Source organism: Pungitius pungitius, chromosome 12, assembly GCF_949316345.1.
Source record: "Pungitius pungitius chromosome 12, fPunPun2.1, whole genome shotgun sequence".
Taxonomy (NCBI): Eukaryota; Metazoa; Chordata; class Actinopteri; order Perciformes; family Gasterosteidae; genus Pungitius; species Pungitius pungitius.
Genome location: NC_084911.1, coordinates 12,172,662 through 12,188,723, shown reverse-complemented (window position 1 = coordinate 12,188,723; position 16,062 = coordinate 12,172,662). Strand labels below are relative to the sequence as shown.

Here is a 16,062-nt window from a genome sequence, read left to right as displayed (position 1 = left end):
AATGCTATTTGACTGTAATCCACAGCCGACACACTCATCCGGAGGGCTGTTAAGTCCAACATTAGTCTGCATGTGAAAACTTTTGTGAAGCTCAATGTTGTCATCACCTGGAGCGCATCATAACAGAAATACAAGCATTCATTCACTCATAATAGTTCAATTGCTTACAGCATTTATTACTTGTTTAGCTCCTTGTTATTTTTTTAGCTTATAATTAGAGCTTTCAATGGTATTTCATTGCCTTTTTAGCATTTCATAATCTCCTGTACATTGGTCTGAAATTGTCAAATTTCTGAATTGCATTTGTTTAGCTGTAGTTTTCACTGTCCAAACTTCTGTTACTTGGGGTTTGTTGGTCACATGTGAACCTTATTGAATGCGTATGAAAGCTTCTATACAAAAAAATGTTGAATGATGGATGGATGTTGGTATTCATGTATTATATAGAATACTTTTGGTTTAATTGAGTTATTCCAGGAACATGTTATTTGGCCTCCAAAGACTTCATTCTGGTATTGGAGGAATAACGACCCCTTTGTTACCTTCACGTCGTTCCGTCTTCTCATTTCCACAACATGATCAAGTAGCATCATTGAACACTGATTTAGATTTTGAATTGACTACACAGCAATAAACAGCTGTGGACTCTGGACGCCTAGACGTGGTCGTGTGTGTCTTTGTTAAACACAACACACAGCATTTTATTCATGACGGCTTGGCTGGTATTAGAAGATGCTGAATATGATTATTGTCTAATTCTGGCTCTCATACAAACACGGTCTGTCGCTTACCAGCCGTGACTAAAACCATTAGGAGCCCTGGGCCATGACGGGGGTTTGCTGTGCTTTTATAGTCTCCAGAAACGAGAGGCTGAGGGTCCGTGTGTAGCAAAATGATTTGTCACATTCACAGCACACTTGGCTGAACAAAGAAGTCCACAACATCACAAAGGCCGGCTGTTGGAACGCCACGATTGGAGGAAAGCACCAGCTCTGTCATGTGATTGGTGCATAGCCGCGGGGCTCAGTTATCATGAGTCAGCCCCCTGTTTCTGCATGAGACGAGGAAGGAGGGGGAGGCAGACTAAATGGTATAGGAGAGAAAGAAAGCATAGCAATGTGAACATAAAACTTTATTACAAAATCGTGTGGTCTCACACTTGTTACACAAAAAAAATACAGAAGGGAATGCTAATGGTTATTATCTTTGTAATCACATAATCAAAAATATCAGTAATAAACGGGAAATAAATTGTTTTAAGATTGTAGACCTTTCATCAGTTCAAACCCTGATGAATAAACAAAAGATGAAAGAAGGAACATGTAACAAGGGGATCTTCATTATTGAAGCTCAGCGAGAGAAGGCAAAGTGTCTTAACGTGTGTGTCGTTCCACAGATGCACTTATCATTTCAGAGTGTTTTATCAGCCCGACACAGAGGAATGCGTCGAGCGGCAGCTCTGAAAGCATTTGCATGAGCACACGCGAGCTATGAGGAGTGCGGTAGAAAAAACGACGCTGCACACTAAAAAGATACAAAATAACGTCAGGTATCAAATAAACCAGCACTGAAATGAGAAGTGTAACTGCAGAGAGCGAACATGTGATTCGGGGGGACAGGCCGACGTGTTAGAAGCGTCTGTAGTAACGATGCGGTCCATAGTGCATGGGCAGGTCCATCATGTCGATGTTGTGGTGATGAGGGTTGACGGGAGGGTTGTGGATGTGATGGTGGTTGTTGTTGTTATTGTTCAGGGGGGGCAGGTGTTGTAAGGGGGGCACGTAGGGGGCTGGTGCCAGCCGTGGGATCATCACCTGGTGGTACATCCCGCCCTGGGGCGCAGCCGGTGGGTAGCGCCCGCGTGGAGGCACGAAGAGTGGAGCTTGCACCGCCTGCGGATGAGGGGGGGGCGCGGGGTTGGGGATCGGGGGGTTTTCGTGCGGAGGGCCGACCCGTGGTCGTTTGACCTCGGTGATGGGCTCTGGAGGAGGGCCGACTCGCTTCCCTGAATTATCTACGAGAAGAACGAAATAATAATAATTTAGAAGAAAGTAAGTGGTCCATGAATTAGTGGAACGTTCGGTTTGGACCGAACCCCTCGACACAGGAAACACAACTTGTCTGAATAAATAAGGGCATAAAAGGCAGCAGGAAGGATAACGTTGAGCACATCGCTGTCCTACATCAGTTGAAATAAGGTAAAAAAGACGCCGGCGGAGAAGAGAAACACCAAAGAACTGTAATCTGCCCTTAACGGGAGCGCTGGTACGGACCTGCAGTCTTCTTATTCAGCTCTGCCTCTCCTTCCTTCTGGATGTCCTGAATGATTCGCTCGTCGTCTTGCTGTAAGAACAAGCACACAGAGGCTGTTAGTAATGCCAAGGAGGTTTAAAGGCAGCCACTGTTCTATCATGGTGAGATGAACTCTTTTTGGTTTTAGAATAAAACCTCTGTTCTTCAAACGGTAAATGTGCTTTAACATTGTATGCATAAGCGTAGCTTATACAACAAGCTTTATTTAGTGACTCGCTAAGTGACCTCTGTGCCTGGATAAATAGAGAACGACGAGGCAGCAGTGGACGCCGTTCAGCCGCCCTCTGATTCCAGTACTCATCCACTTCCTGCCAGAGCCCTGGAGACCAGCGGCTGTTCATCTCTGGTGCCTCTCTATGAAGCTCCAGCTCATTAACAGCCCTGGGACTAATGATGGCGCTTTCGGTCGCTGGGGGCCGCCATAGAGTCAGACGCTCCAGGGTTAAAGTGCTGGACCGGATGTGTGCGCACAATACATAAAATACAGCCAAACATCAAACATCAAAATCCCCGACACACACACAGAAAACCTGAAGCGATGGTGCTTGGTGCTATAATTCATGGGGCCCGATGGAAGGAAGGGTTTGGGGAGGGGGGGAGAGGGGGGGGGGGGGAATCGGTTACCGTGGGGTCCGTCCAGAGGGAGCACTTGCGGCAGTGTCTGCAGGGAGCGCCGGGCGAGCGAGCGTGCTGGCAGAAGTGGTTGTAGCCCGTGATTGGCTCTCTGCAGAGGTAGCACATGAAGCTGCCGCAGCGGCACGACATCCGGTTGCAGCCCTCCGACTTGACCAGGCCCGTCCCGCACTTCACGCACTTCCTCACCCGAGCTGCCGTCATGCGCTCCTCACTGCGTGCCACATGTAGACAGACGCAGGAACAGATTGACAAACAAGACCGGTTGGAGACAAGAGGCGGGACATTCAGACAGGGAAAGAAATGAAGTCCGAACGACAGAAAGGTGCTGAGAAAAGCACCAATGAATCTTTTCTGGTAGTTTTCTGGTGGTCTTGATGTGAAATAATGCATTTCCTTGAAGGCAGTAACAGATGATTTTAAAGATGAAAAGAACACAGAATAACACGGGGATGCTGAACCTTCACAGCATGAAGTCGATGTAGGGATGTAGATATTATTGTCTTAACATGCGTTTATATTGGTGCATGTAAACAGAAAGAAATTATGTATTTAATTGCAGATGTAATATGCATTCATCTGGTGTTTACTTGCTTGGATTACATAACTATGGGTCTGTTAACCACTTCTACAAACATTCTAGTTTTAAGTCTGTGTGCCATTGATACCTTTGAAGCTACTACTTTTACTTCAATTGCAGGAGAATCAAATATTTTGATCGTCAGAGCAAATCAGTGAACAAACCCCCAAAATCTGAAGGGGCTGATGTTGCCATGGTGATTGTTTAATTTACGCCCTCAGGTCAGATCTGCTTCACAGATCCCTCTAGCAGGCCACTTCCTGCCTCTTTCAGCACCAGGAAGAAGAGCTGTGTACCGCTCAAAACAGGAAGTACTGCCTGTGGACCTGGTGGGCCACAGGAAGCAGCTGGCCTCCCCACTTCCTGGAAGGTTGTCCGGGAAACTAAAATGTTTACCCAGCATCCTCTCCGAGGGAGGAGTAGCAGAAAAAACAAGAGAAACGAACAAGGCCTGCAACAGAATGGCGTGCCAGCATGAGCTCATGGGATGGTCGTGGATGATGGAGAGTAATAATAAGCTTCATAAAATTCCATCAAAGGACATACATCGGAGTGTGTTGATAAAGGGAATGTTGGCTGGTATCAGATCACTTACAAGAGCACCCTCATGCGGATCTCGTCCCTCTCCAGGACCTGCTCACACGTCTTGCCCACGTGCAGCTTCCACTGGACGTGGCATTTTCTACAACTCTCCTGCAGAAGAAGACAAGAGAGACATTGGACAAATGTTGTGTGTCTGGAACACGTAGAAGGAAAGAATCTCCTTGAGACATTGTGGCATTTTCTTCTTCATACATCATCAAATACCAAGAATGAACCCACATTTCCACATCCACCCTCTGGAACACCATTCCAGTTAGTGCTGAATGAGCGGAGCCGCTGCAGTCCAGTGATCCTCCCCAGTCTGCTCTATATGCTGCTGCCACTGCAGGGCTTGGATTAGCACAGACACAGCTACAGGGTGTGGCTCTGCCTGCAAATGTGAGCTTGTGTGTGTGTGTGTGTGTTTGACTGCAGCAAGAGTGTGATTTGATCGCTGCTGACTGCTTGGTTGCCTAGAAACAGCACCTCCATCCTCCTTCGGTGGTTCAGCCCAAGACGATCAGCTAAAGGATGCGCTGGTCAGAAAAGCATCGCTGCCAACACATGTACGCACGCACACACACACACACACACACACACCTCCCTTGCTAACCCGTGGCTAAGTGGTGTCGCCATAAATATTTCAACCGCTCATCTAATATTGAAAAGCGCGGCATATAATGATGAAGCTGATGCAGCACCATGTGATCCATTTCTCCACGGCAACCTCCGGTCTGACCCTTAACCCCTTGCGTGCTTTTCACACATGCTTCAATCGCTGTGTGTGTGTGTTTTGTCATTTCAGCCAACAAGGGTTTGGAGTTCTCACAATATTCACTGAGACAGCTAGCGGTGTGTGTGTGTCTCCATTCAAGGTCAGCCAGAGGGTGGGGGACCGAGTTGGAAAAGCCAGAGTTTCCGTTGGCGTTTTGGATGCAAACAGTGAAGACGCCCGTGGAAACACAGACGGACCTTTACAGCTGCAACGTGGTGGCGTCAAGCAGAACGAAGAGCCCTTTTCAAACCTCGAGACAGACGATAAGCGTAAACGACTTTGTTCACATTTCTGTGGCGCTTTCTGATTTATAAAGGGATTGCCAAAGCAGTGACATTCAGAAAAGCACATTCGTGAAGCATGGGGACGAGCGGGAGAAAGACAAAGCCTCTTCGGTCTGCGATACCAGTGAATTGTGCGTCATCCGGGGTTCGGGCACGGGGGTAGCGGGAAAGCCTGAAGGGCGCAGCGCCAGACTCGAGTGTTGGGAAGAGCCGTATCACACAAAGACCGGGAGGCAAAGAGGGAGCGAGAAGGGGAGGAGGACGGAAAGCAGAGCGGTAAAAGATCTCCCCCTGGTGGCAACCTACCGGCCGAGAAGAAGCAGAGTGAATGAGTGTGTGTGCGTGTGTGTGTCGTGGTTGACAAGCTGTTGAAAAGCAGGAACACACCTGAGTTTTTATAGCGCGGCTAAGAATACAGCCGGTGATGTCGCAGTCAAACCTTGAACGGGGCGTGTCCCCACACACTCACCGACTCAAATATGACGGTTGTAGACACACATTCACGCACAACTCATTCACCCCAGCAATCCTGCAATCCCTTGCTTCGCTCCCTTCCCTTGGGTCCTACCCCCCTCTCCCCCACCCCCATAGTAACACCTTCCTCTTGCTTCATTCATACTTTTCGCCTCTTCCTCTGTATTTTCTTTTCTTTTTTCTAAATATCACGGTGCGAGCAGCAGCCCTTATAAGGCAATGCAGGCGGCTTCTGATGGGGCGGGAGTGTGTGTGTGTGTGTGTGTGTGTGGGGAGGATCGGAATCTACTACTGCATTCATCAACTCAGAGTGCAGATTAGATAATGCATAGGAACGCAGCCCTCACAGACACATAGAGACGGAGCTCTTGTTTGCACAGTGACAGCCTGCCGCATTCCTCCACTTCCATGAATTAATCACTTGCAGGCGGGAGGGGCCGGCTCGTCCAAATGTCCTCATGAAACACATGTGGAAAACGTTAGGAGGCGAGCAGCACAAAGGACCAGAGAGGGAGGAGAATCTGGGTCAAACTTGACCTCAGCCACATTTGAAATGGAGGACGAAGTGTGTCCAACCAGTAGGGAAGCAGCTTGAGGGGAGTGGAGGATGGCGCCAGCCAATGAGGCGGCGGGGTGGGAGAAGGCGGGTGGGCTTGCGGATGTGTGTCAGTTACATAATGGAGCCCCTCCCTGCTTGAGGAGTGGGACGACGGTACAACAACCGCCTTCAACTGTTGGGGAACAGGACAAAAAAATATGATCTAATGAAATATTAATATTTTAAAAAGCTAGTCGATGTAATTCTGATATTCTAGTGATCACCTCTGACTGAGGTTTGGGGGAAGGGAGGGTGGTGGCAAGAAATGGACTCTCCTGACTACACCTAGAAACACATCCTTATTTCCACACAGACTAAAAGGGGAAGCGAGTGGTGGTTAACTTTCTGTAGCACTTAGCTCACTTAAAGGCAAAGAATTAAAATGAGGAAGTGCCCAGTTCCCTTCATAAGTCCAAAGAGTCTGTGTGAGACTGCTTCCAACACATGGTCTAAATCAGCAGCTGTTTCTCTCCATGCCGCAGGAGAAAAGTATTCAGAACGAGGATCAGCCCAAAAGATATCTGGAGCGCGTCTAACTTCCTTGTATCTGTGTGTGTGTGTGCATCAGTTTGTGAAGGGATGCAGCTGTGGGAGGACACAGCAGGGCAGCTTGTGTGAAGCTCTGGCGCCACTTACAGGCCAGTGGAGGAGTAGCAGGAGAGAGGATGAACACCTTTATCGGCTCATAGCTTTTCACATTCATGCGACTGAAGCAGTTTGTCGGATTATCACAAACTAACGCGTGCTTAGGTAGCCAACACTCAGGCTATTTTGTTGTAATTAGTAACTAAATGTTTTATTTATCAGAGATTCATTCAGAACTTTACTGGAAAAAGCACAATTAAACACTAAGTTGACTAGTAGGAGCTAAGTATATTCAAGGCTCGGTTCAGGCTCTGTTTTCCAGCAATGACAAAATTCAACGTGTACAGGGATATTATAAGGACATCGCATAATCTAGTGGTTCATAGAGAAATCACTACAAGGAAGTAGGTTTTAGGAAATAGACTTCTGTTTGGCCAGAGGAACTAATGGAGCTATGCTCAAGTCAGCAGATGTATAATGACTCTTTATAGTCGGATCAGAGACAAACGACCTGTGTGCTACTAGAGCATTAAGAACATGAATCATTAAAACACTAACAAGCTCAAAGGGGAACAAGCCAAAGTATTGTTTTTGTCTTGGGGAGAACTCGAGGCCGCACAAGCCTCAACTAGCAAAACAAGCACCATGTCATGTTATCATAACTATATTTGGAACTATTTCAAAAAGAAGTAAATTAAAATATTTCTAAATGCTGCTGACATGGTGCGAAAAGGTGAATATACACATTTACTATGTTAGGGTGGTTAGCCGTAGTGTGTGTTCCTGAATCTACATATTTGCAAAGTGTGTGTGTGCGTGTTGAGTCCGAAGGAGTTTGTTGTGGCGTGGAAGCAGCGAGTGTGAGACACAAGAACATAAACTAAAAAGAGATGCACCGATAGAAAGAAGGGAAGGATTGCGTTTGTGTCGTGTGAGAGAGAGTGAGAAAATGTGCGTGTTTGTGCGTCTCTTTGCCAAATAGTGGACATTGGAATCCACTGCGACGGCCCCTGAAGACACAAAGCAACGCCGGCCCCTGCATTCCTCGGACAGAGGGAGGCAGACCACAGATAAACAGAGAGGGAGTCTGAGGTGGCGACCTCACCAGATGGAACCGTTTCGTCCTCTGCACAGAAATGCTCATCAATCTTTGCGGTCTGGACGGACTCGAGTGCCGCCTCTCGACCAGGCCGCCCGCAGATGATTTATGCTGATGTGGATGCTGCGCACACGAAGCCTTCAGGGTGAACTGAATTATTCATGATGTCGAATTCAAATTCAGGCTTGAGTTCTCCTTTGCACAGTAATGTTTAATCCTGCGTGAGCAGGAGTGTTAAGCTAAATATTCCTTTATACAGGTATAGTCTGTAGAGGAAGAGGAGCAGTGGTAAAACAGCTTTGGGAGAACCGTAGAGTGTGTACTCAACTAAATAAATAGAGAAGGGGACTGACCTTGCGGCACCGAGGATTGGGACAGCTAAAGAGAGACCTGTCTTTGTCCAACAAGGCTGGGAAGTTGCAAAACGGGCACCTGAGAAAGTCATAAAGAGGAAGGAGGGTTAAGGAGTGACATGTATGATAAAACTGAGACACATGTACAGTAACAGTAACAAGCGTCCTTCCTGACCAGATTAAAAGTTCAAAACAAATTAAAAGGTCCAAGACAAAAGTAATAAACAAAAGGAATAACGTGGCTAATAAAAAAATACAGCAAACCGAACCTCACTACGTGGAGACAGGAAGATGCAAACGAGTGTTGGCCGGCCCTCCGAAAAGGATCAGGGCTGCAACTAGTTCCATCATCAAAGAATCTGCTGTTCTGACTTGAGCGCGTTACAAAGTAGGCAAAAGAAAAGCAGCACATCCTCACACTCAACCAGAGAACTTTTTGCCATTTTACCTTTTAATCGATTATCCAAACTCTTGGCTAATTGATTGATTAGTTACACTGGTGGTTTCTGTTCTGTAATCACGCAAATATCACGGAACACAAAGCATATAAAACGATGCATACATTTACAAATGATTACCTTATTACAAACGTAACATATGCACCCACGTACCGCACAAGTTCATCAGCACAGGTGGCGGCGACAGCCTCCTCCGCCTGCCTCTCATAGTATTTACACAGTATGTTCTCGGGGAGGACCTTCTCCAGCTCACACACTGGGTAGGAGCACGGGCAGCCGCCCTCCATGCAGCTCAGCTCCGACTGCAACAGAGTTGTGGGAGACGCTGAGGTACGTTCACAACCATCGGCCCACATGCACAGACAAACCAACAGCAGAGGTTTTATCACAAAGCAGGTTTATTGCATTGGATCAAACTTAATATTCCACACCTCACCCATTACATCCATTTGTATACTAATCGCCCCGCTCATGAAGACATCAGCCTTATAGGAAAATGCTTTTAAAGTTGTCTGGCGACATGAAGATGCCCTGTTCTAATGTGATGAATACACAACATGTGTGTGTATGTGAGAGAGAGAGAGAGAGAGAGTGTGTGTGTAAGTTAGTAAGTGTGTGTGTGAGCGTCCATACGTTTCCGGAGCCAAATACTGCCTCCTGAGCGTATTTGACGAGGCATTCTTTACAGAACAGGTGACCATCTGAACACTGCGTCATCTTCTCGAACGCAAACTCCCCGAAGCAGCAGCCACACTCGATCAGCTGGCCGTCCTGCAGAGACAACCAGACCCGGAGATATCTCATGCAGCTCAGAGCCTTTCAAACTGTGGCCCATTTTTCCTGGCGTCTTCTTTTTTTAGAGTTAGCGTTAGATGTTATAATCCAAGTTGGTTTAGGTTTTCAAGTGGTACTAACATTTTTTCAATTCCAAGGATTTCAATAACAAGGCAAACCTGTGACCGAGCCAAAACTATCCTGCCTATGAAAGTATGGCCTTCGGTCATTATAACACAACATTGATACACACTGTATTGAAACAGATTTTTCACACAAAACCAATACACAGTACGAGCCACTGTGAAGGTCACATGAGGTTAGATAAGCTGTGTGCGCCTCCCACCTTCTTGTATTCATCCTCATTGACCTGCAGAGCCAGGAGGAAGTCCTCGTGCTGCGGGGAGAGAAAGCGGGAAAGTCTCAGTAAGAGCATTTAGCTTTTTGTACGAGCAGCCAGTAGACGTGAAGGCTGTAAAGTGTGTACTTGGCAGTGACAGAAAGTCATCCAGTTATATTCACTGATGGCAGAATTGTTGCATAATGTGCCAAATGAGCAGCTCAGTGTTTGGTGTCCGTTCACCTGAGTTGTTATTATTTGAGTGGACATGACCCTCAGCTCCATGTTTTATGGCATGAAAGACTGCATATGCACAATATTATAAAGAAAAAGATATGAAGTTGGATCAAGTGTGTAGGCTTAAATGCCGTACTGGATAACCAGAATATGTGTGTGTGTGTGTGTGTGTGTGTCTACCTCTGCCCATTCCTTGGCCTTCTGCTGATAGAATGAAAGCTCGTTCTGCACAGACGCTTCCATGCTGCTGTACGTTCTGCAGTAGCGCCGGTCGTTCTCCAAGAAATACATCCTCTTCTCAAACTTCACGGAACCTGCAGGAGAGAACTAACCTGCTGAGCATAGCGAAACAACACCGCCACTCAGCTTTTATTGGAGCACCGATTGAAACCGCGGAGATATGTGTCCTCCCACGATGCACCTGCAGATCAGCGGTCAAGCTCGCTGACTGAGCGCAGCTTTTATCAACAAACACCAGCTTGTGTGATGAGAAAAAGAAAAATACACAATATGGTGCCCTTGTTTACCATGCTCGAAATGGAAATCCACGTAGCAGCGCTCCGAGGAGGTCCTGCTCCGCCGACGCTTTCCTGAGGGGTCGCCCGACTCCTGCCACTTCTTCAGAGCTTCACATAAGGCCTGCGAATCACAGCGACATTCTCAGACACGTTGGTGAAAAAAGAGAGAAGGTAGAGGAAAAGGTGGAATCTACACTGCACCACGGTCCACTGGTACCTTGCGTGTGATTGCATAGTGTCCCTTCAGGGCGTTGAGGGCCCATTTGATGTCCTGACAGCTGAGCATCCGGAAATCTGCCATGAGCAAGTCGGCGGCCTGCATGATGGCCTCGGGTCCCACCGTGGCCAGCTTGGGATAGTCGAAAAGGTCCTCGGTCACCTGGGAATACGGACGAGTGAGCACACCGTCAAGACACCAAGCGGAGCGAAATTGCAGCTACATAGTGTATAGCTGTTTTGTGTCACAGCCTGAAGTGAGATTCTTTGCTTCTCGATGCTTTCATACGTGTGTATGTGTGTGTACTTGGTTTGCGTCCGAAAAGAATAACGTGTGAAACGTAATCTTAATGTAGAAGTTTTTTAGTACATTCAGTCTCTTCCCAACAGCTATAGTCAAATATTCTACCGACACCAAGAAAGAGCTCTATTGTGAAATGGATTCATCTGCAACGCTCTCTGCTGATGTAATAATGAGAAACAATCAATCCTTCCTCGATTTTCCAGATGGTCAGTTTGCAGACACACTGTCCATAATGGTTGTTATACTGGTAAGGATGGCAGAGGCTCACACACACACACACACACACACACACACACACACACACACACACACACACACACACACACACACACACACACACACACACACACACACACACACACACACACACACACACACACACACACACACACACACACACACACACACACACACACACACACACACACACACACACCTCTGTCTCCGTGTCCCCACATTCCAGCAGGATGCTGGTGGGAGCTGCTGTGGCTGCTGCAGTACCTTCCCTCGGATACTCCGGGTTCTCCAGCAGCAGGTTACAGATACTGGAAACAGCAGAGAGGAGCAGTGCATGAACATGCTTGCACCGACACACACACACACACACACACACACACACACACAGTTACAAGCCAGATGCTCTTTCAATACGGGGCAGCCAAAATATTGACAGTACGGATTCAAAGTGCACAGATTTGGGACTGTGCCCTATTGCGCATGCTGCAGTGAAGTGTACACCTAAAATACATAATATATAACATATATAATATTAAAGTTTGATTCAAAAAACGCCTAGAAAGGAATAGTATAAAGATTTAAAATGCTTAATAGGATATAAATAAAGAAACTTGCATCTGAATAAATCACTGTATGAAAACACAGCGGCATATCTAGAAACCGTATCAGGTGTTCATTTCTTAAGCAGCTGGGTCACTTTTCATCACTTTATATGAAGTACTGAGGGGGAGAAGATGCTTCTTACACATTCAAGTCTTCCACATTATTCTTTTTGATCAGTTCTGCTACATAGTCTTCGTGGACATCTGGGAATAGATCCAACTGGTGGAATGCGGTTGGGACAGAGGAGGCGAGAATCAGTTACAACACAATTCGAATGATCTGATCTGATCGGAGCTCACGGGACAGCAGACATGCGGACCACGCCGATTGCTCGTCCGCTCGTGCGATACTCACAACACCAACGATGAGGGCTCTAACGTGGGGGGGCTGCTCCGCCCTCCTCTGCGGCGCGGAGGGACCGGGCCTCGCATCTTCAATTCGGGGAACTTCCTCCGGGGCGGAAGGTGCCGCGACCAGACCGGGGGCGGGATGAACTCCGTCTGGGTTTGGAATCTGACGGGCCTCTCTGCCGTCGTGGGGGACTGCGGCCGCGGGAGGCGGAGGGACGGGAAGGTTAGAGTTCACGTTGGGCCCCCTGATGTGGAGGGCGCGGGCCGTCGGGAGCGCGCCAGAGCCACCGGCCTGAGGCAGCGGATTAGGAACGGCTCCCCCGGTCGCCTGACTCCCCAGGATGATCCGGTGGCCTACCTCCAACGGTCCAAGTCTCTCCGGGGCCGCGGCTATTAGCACCGCCGGCGGGACCACCTGAATCACCTGTGGATGTTGAAGGGGCTGGGCAGCAGGCTGGGCGGGGGCCTGGGCCAGGAGCTGGGGATGAATCTGAATGAGATTGCCCTGCATCAGATTGAGCGACACGGGCCGCAGCACGTTGTGCGACCTGAGCCGCAGCTGTGGTTGGGTGGCGAGGGCCGAGGCTTGCATGCTCAGCTGCTGGGGAAGAATGGCCAGTTTCACCTCGTTGGCCTGGGCAAGGCGGGGCTGCGGGGCGCTGGGCCCACTGGACTGGAGGGGTGCAGAAGTACTGGGCTGAGGCGCTGTTCGTGCGTGAGACTGTGCAGCCGAGGCGCCTGCCTGAGGATCGTTGTGTGACTGAGTGCTGGTACTCGCCTTTTCTTCAGTCTGGGAGGAGGAACTTGACGCGATCGCAGAAGAAAAGTGTGTGGCATTTTTCAAGATACTCGGCTGGGGCTCGGCCGCCGCGAGCTGCAAGGAGCCGCCCGGCGGACCAAGTGCAGGTACAGGTTCTCTGGCTGTGTTGGCATCTGCAGAGGTAGATGGGGTTTGGATAGGAACGGCATGGAGTTCCACTTTCGTGTGCGCTGACGTACCGGCCGGCTGCTGAGAGTTTGTGTTGTGTTTTGGCTGAGAGAGGATGTGCGATAGAGAGCCGGGTTGCTGCTGTTTGTGTCCAGAGGAGCTTGACTGCACCGGAGTCTGTGACCCTACGGCTGGCCTTACTGCAGGGGGCTGGGCATCTCTGGAGGTAGGGGGGGTTGAACCAGGGTCCCCCGTGGGACCCCCCGAAGATGTGCTACTGTGACCTACAGCTTGAACGGGGTTGTGCGAGGGCCCGCTCCACTTTGCCGCGGGGCGAATCACATGGCGGCGCGCAGGAGTCAGTGGCTGCAGGAAAACACAGTAGGGAAGATGAATGGTCACGCCATTTTCTTAAAAAAGGGTACGACTAAACAAGGAAAACTAAACTCTAAAACGGTCCCCTTTTGAAGACACAGGTTTATCAGTCACCTCCAATATGCTGATGTCGTCGTCATCTGGGACTAAGACAGGGCTGCCAGGTATCAGAGTCACAGGCTCCTCGTCGGAGTCATCGGAGATGGTGATGAGCTCCCTCTTACGGGAACGAGAGCCTAAACAGACCAAATTTAAAGTAAATATTAATTAATTAATTAATATGGCGTGTTATGTAAAGTGTGTTAAACAGAGAGTGGAAAACAACTAAACAGAACAAATTCCATGATTAGCATCATTATTATATCGGCCTGGTTAAATCCTTTTATGTTTATCCGGGGGAAACGTCCCATCTGCATTTGAACAATACAAATTACTTAGTACAGTAATAACAGAGGGGATTGTAGATAAGTAAAGAAGGAGGCAGCCAGGATTATATAATATAACTGGTTAGAGACTTGAGACTTTACACCCTGAGATGGTCATGAACAAACTACACAAACAGATATTTGTGTTTTCCTGTCACTTATCAACTAATATTGAGCAAGAACCCAGGCGATAAATCGACCTGGACAATATATTATTCATTTATACAAATCAGTTTTTTCCAAGCTGATATTTTAATGTAAATGTCATTGTCTCTTGAAATAAAATGCTTAAATGGTGACTGGGCCTTATAATGACATTTTACACACCCAATTTGTACTTTCTAGAAAGCAGACTAACGTATAATGCGCCTGCACAAAGTTTAGATTTCCTATTCCTAACTGTATCTCATGTGTTGATTGATATGTTGTTTAAAAAAATAATACTAGGAAAAGCTGTATTATTCTGTAGCCTTTACGGTAGGGTTGCGTCTCTCACTGACAAGAATATCAATTTTGGACTTCTTCAAGCAGAGTCTAAAAAAATCTGTCATTTAGAAAAGATTACACTATCATGATACATTCATATTGATGTCTGGGATGCTAGACTAAAAAAGGGACACTAATGTTACGATTCTTGTTATACTTATTCTATCCATTCTTTGCACTTCAAACCACGATGTAGCTTGGTATTAAGACCCTTAACCCTGAAACGATGTCTAGCAGGACAGGGTTAGTCTGAAATGTCGTGGAAACCAGGACCAAAATGACAAGGAAAGTGGGTCAGCAGCAGTGAAAAGCTACAATGGTCGCACTGTGCAAGACCCCATTTCTCTAAATATCAAACAAAATACAATGCTGTTGACTGACACAGAAGTGTCTTACCTTGGCTGCGGTGGACGTTGAAGCTTGCCAGGTGAATGACATCATCATCACTACCTCCATCTGCCATCGTGAAACTAAGCTTATCCCTGAATAAGCCCATACACAGACTCACTGCTTAGTCAATACCATCTACTCAAACACACACACACACACACACACACACACACAATTAAAATGATGGTATTACACTGGAATTTCCCCACAGTTAACAATGTGTGAATTGTCCTAATATACACCAAACCCGAGAAAGGTTGGACTCCACCCTGTTACAGTAGATAATCGTATCACGCAAGGCAAATAAAGATCTTATATCCGGTGACTAGCTCACCTGGCATGTTAAGCAAAAGAGAACTAAGCAATGAGGAAGCTTAAGAGTGCACTAGTAGCTAGCTCACTGAAAGTTATATGGGTCAGCCAATCCAATAGGAATGCATAGACGTATTCACTCCGTCATCTCTACTCGCTAGCCCAGTCCTAGTGGGATTCGATCAAAGTTGGCATGAAATCAATGTAACGTTAAATCTTCTATGTTGTTGAAAAGCATACGCGAACACTGCGAGAAGCTGACAATGTTGAAACACGACCTACGTAAACTCACTTTGCATCCATCGGTGTGACATTACTCGTGACACTGTTGCATTAGCTGCACATTTGAGTGAGAGTTTTTTAAAACAAATACGTCAGAACAGCAATCGATCATTTCCGCGAGGACATACACAAACCTCTGCTCTCCGCTAAGCTAATGTTAATTAGCTTGGCTTGCTAGCTAGCTAGTAGGTTAAGTAGTTAGCTCACTTCTGCCGTGATTTCTATACATAACATTGCTTCAAACAAACCACATAGCGTTTAGTGGCAAGGCACGAATAATATAAAAATGCTGATATATATATTACCGCAGATTTGTGTTGGACAACCAATATAAAACGCCTTCTTAGAGGGACTGACAGACCGTTAATATCGAAACAAACTGCCAAAACAAGAACAGAATCAACGTCACGCGTACGGTAGCAGCCACTACGTAAGGCGGAGGGCTTCTGGGAAATGTAGTCAGTTGGGGTTTTAGGATCTCATTGGGACTGTGGACACAAATACACCTCGAACATTAGATGTCTCAAAACATAGTTTAACTTAAAACGTAT

General features: G+C 47.2%; 1 protein-coding gene across 1 annotated transcript; it reads right to left on the bottom strand.

Annotated features, from left to right (window-relative positions):
* Positions 1-1,114: 1,114 nt before the first annotated feature.
* Positions 1,115-15,912, bottom strand: rnf216 (ring finger protein 216). The gene is made up of 17 exons (XM_037476310.2): positions 15,817-15,912; positions 14,924-15,052; positions 13,731-13,852; positions 12,318-13,607; positions 12,106-12,182; positions 11,560-11,668; positions 10,821-10,982; positions 10,613-10,724; positions 10,266-10,399; positions 9,855-9,905; positions 9,368-9,505; positions 8,888-9,036; positions 8,277-8,355; positions 4,122-4,219; positions 2,938-3,160; positions 2,274-2,343; positions 1,115-2,014 (listed from the first exon to the last, which is right to left on the bottom strand). The coding sequence occupies exons 2-17, from the start codon at positions 15,021-15,023 to the stop codon at positions 1,629-1,631; spliced, it is 3,300 nt and encodes a 1,099-aa protein (XP_037332207.1). The 5' UTR covers positions 15,024-15,052; positions 15,817-15,912; the 3' UTR covers positions 1,115-1,628.
* Between the last annotated feature and the right edge of the window lie 150 nt (positions 15,913-16,062).

Coding starts and splice junctions, on each gene's coding strand:
- rnf216 (XM_037476310.2), bottom strand. CDS start 15,023: ATGGGCTTATTCAGGGATAAGCTTAGTTTCACGATGGCAGATGGAGGT. Junction 10,983..11,559: donor GTGGGGACACGGAGACAGAG/GTGTGTGTGTGT, acceptor CCGTATTCCCAG/GTGACCGAGGACCTTTTCGA. Junction 9,906..10,265: donor AGGCCAAGGAATGGGCAGAG/GTAGACACACAC, acceptor CTCTCCCCGCAG/CACGAGGACTTCCTCCTGGC.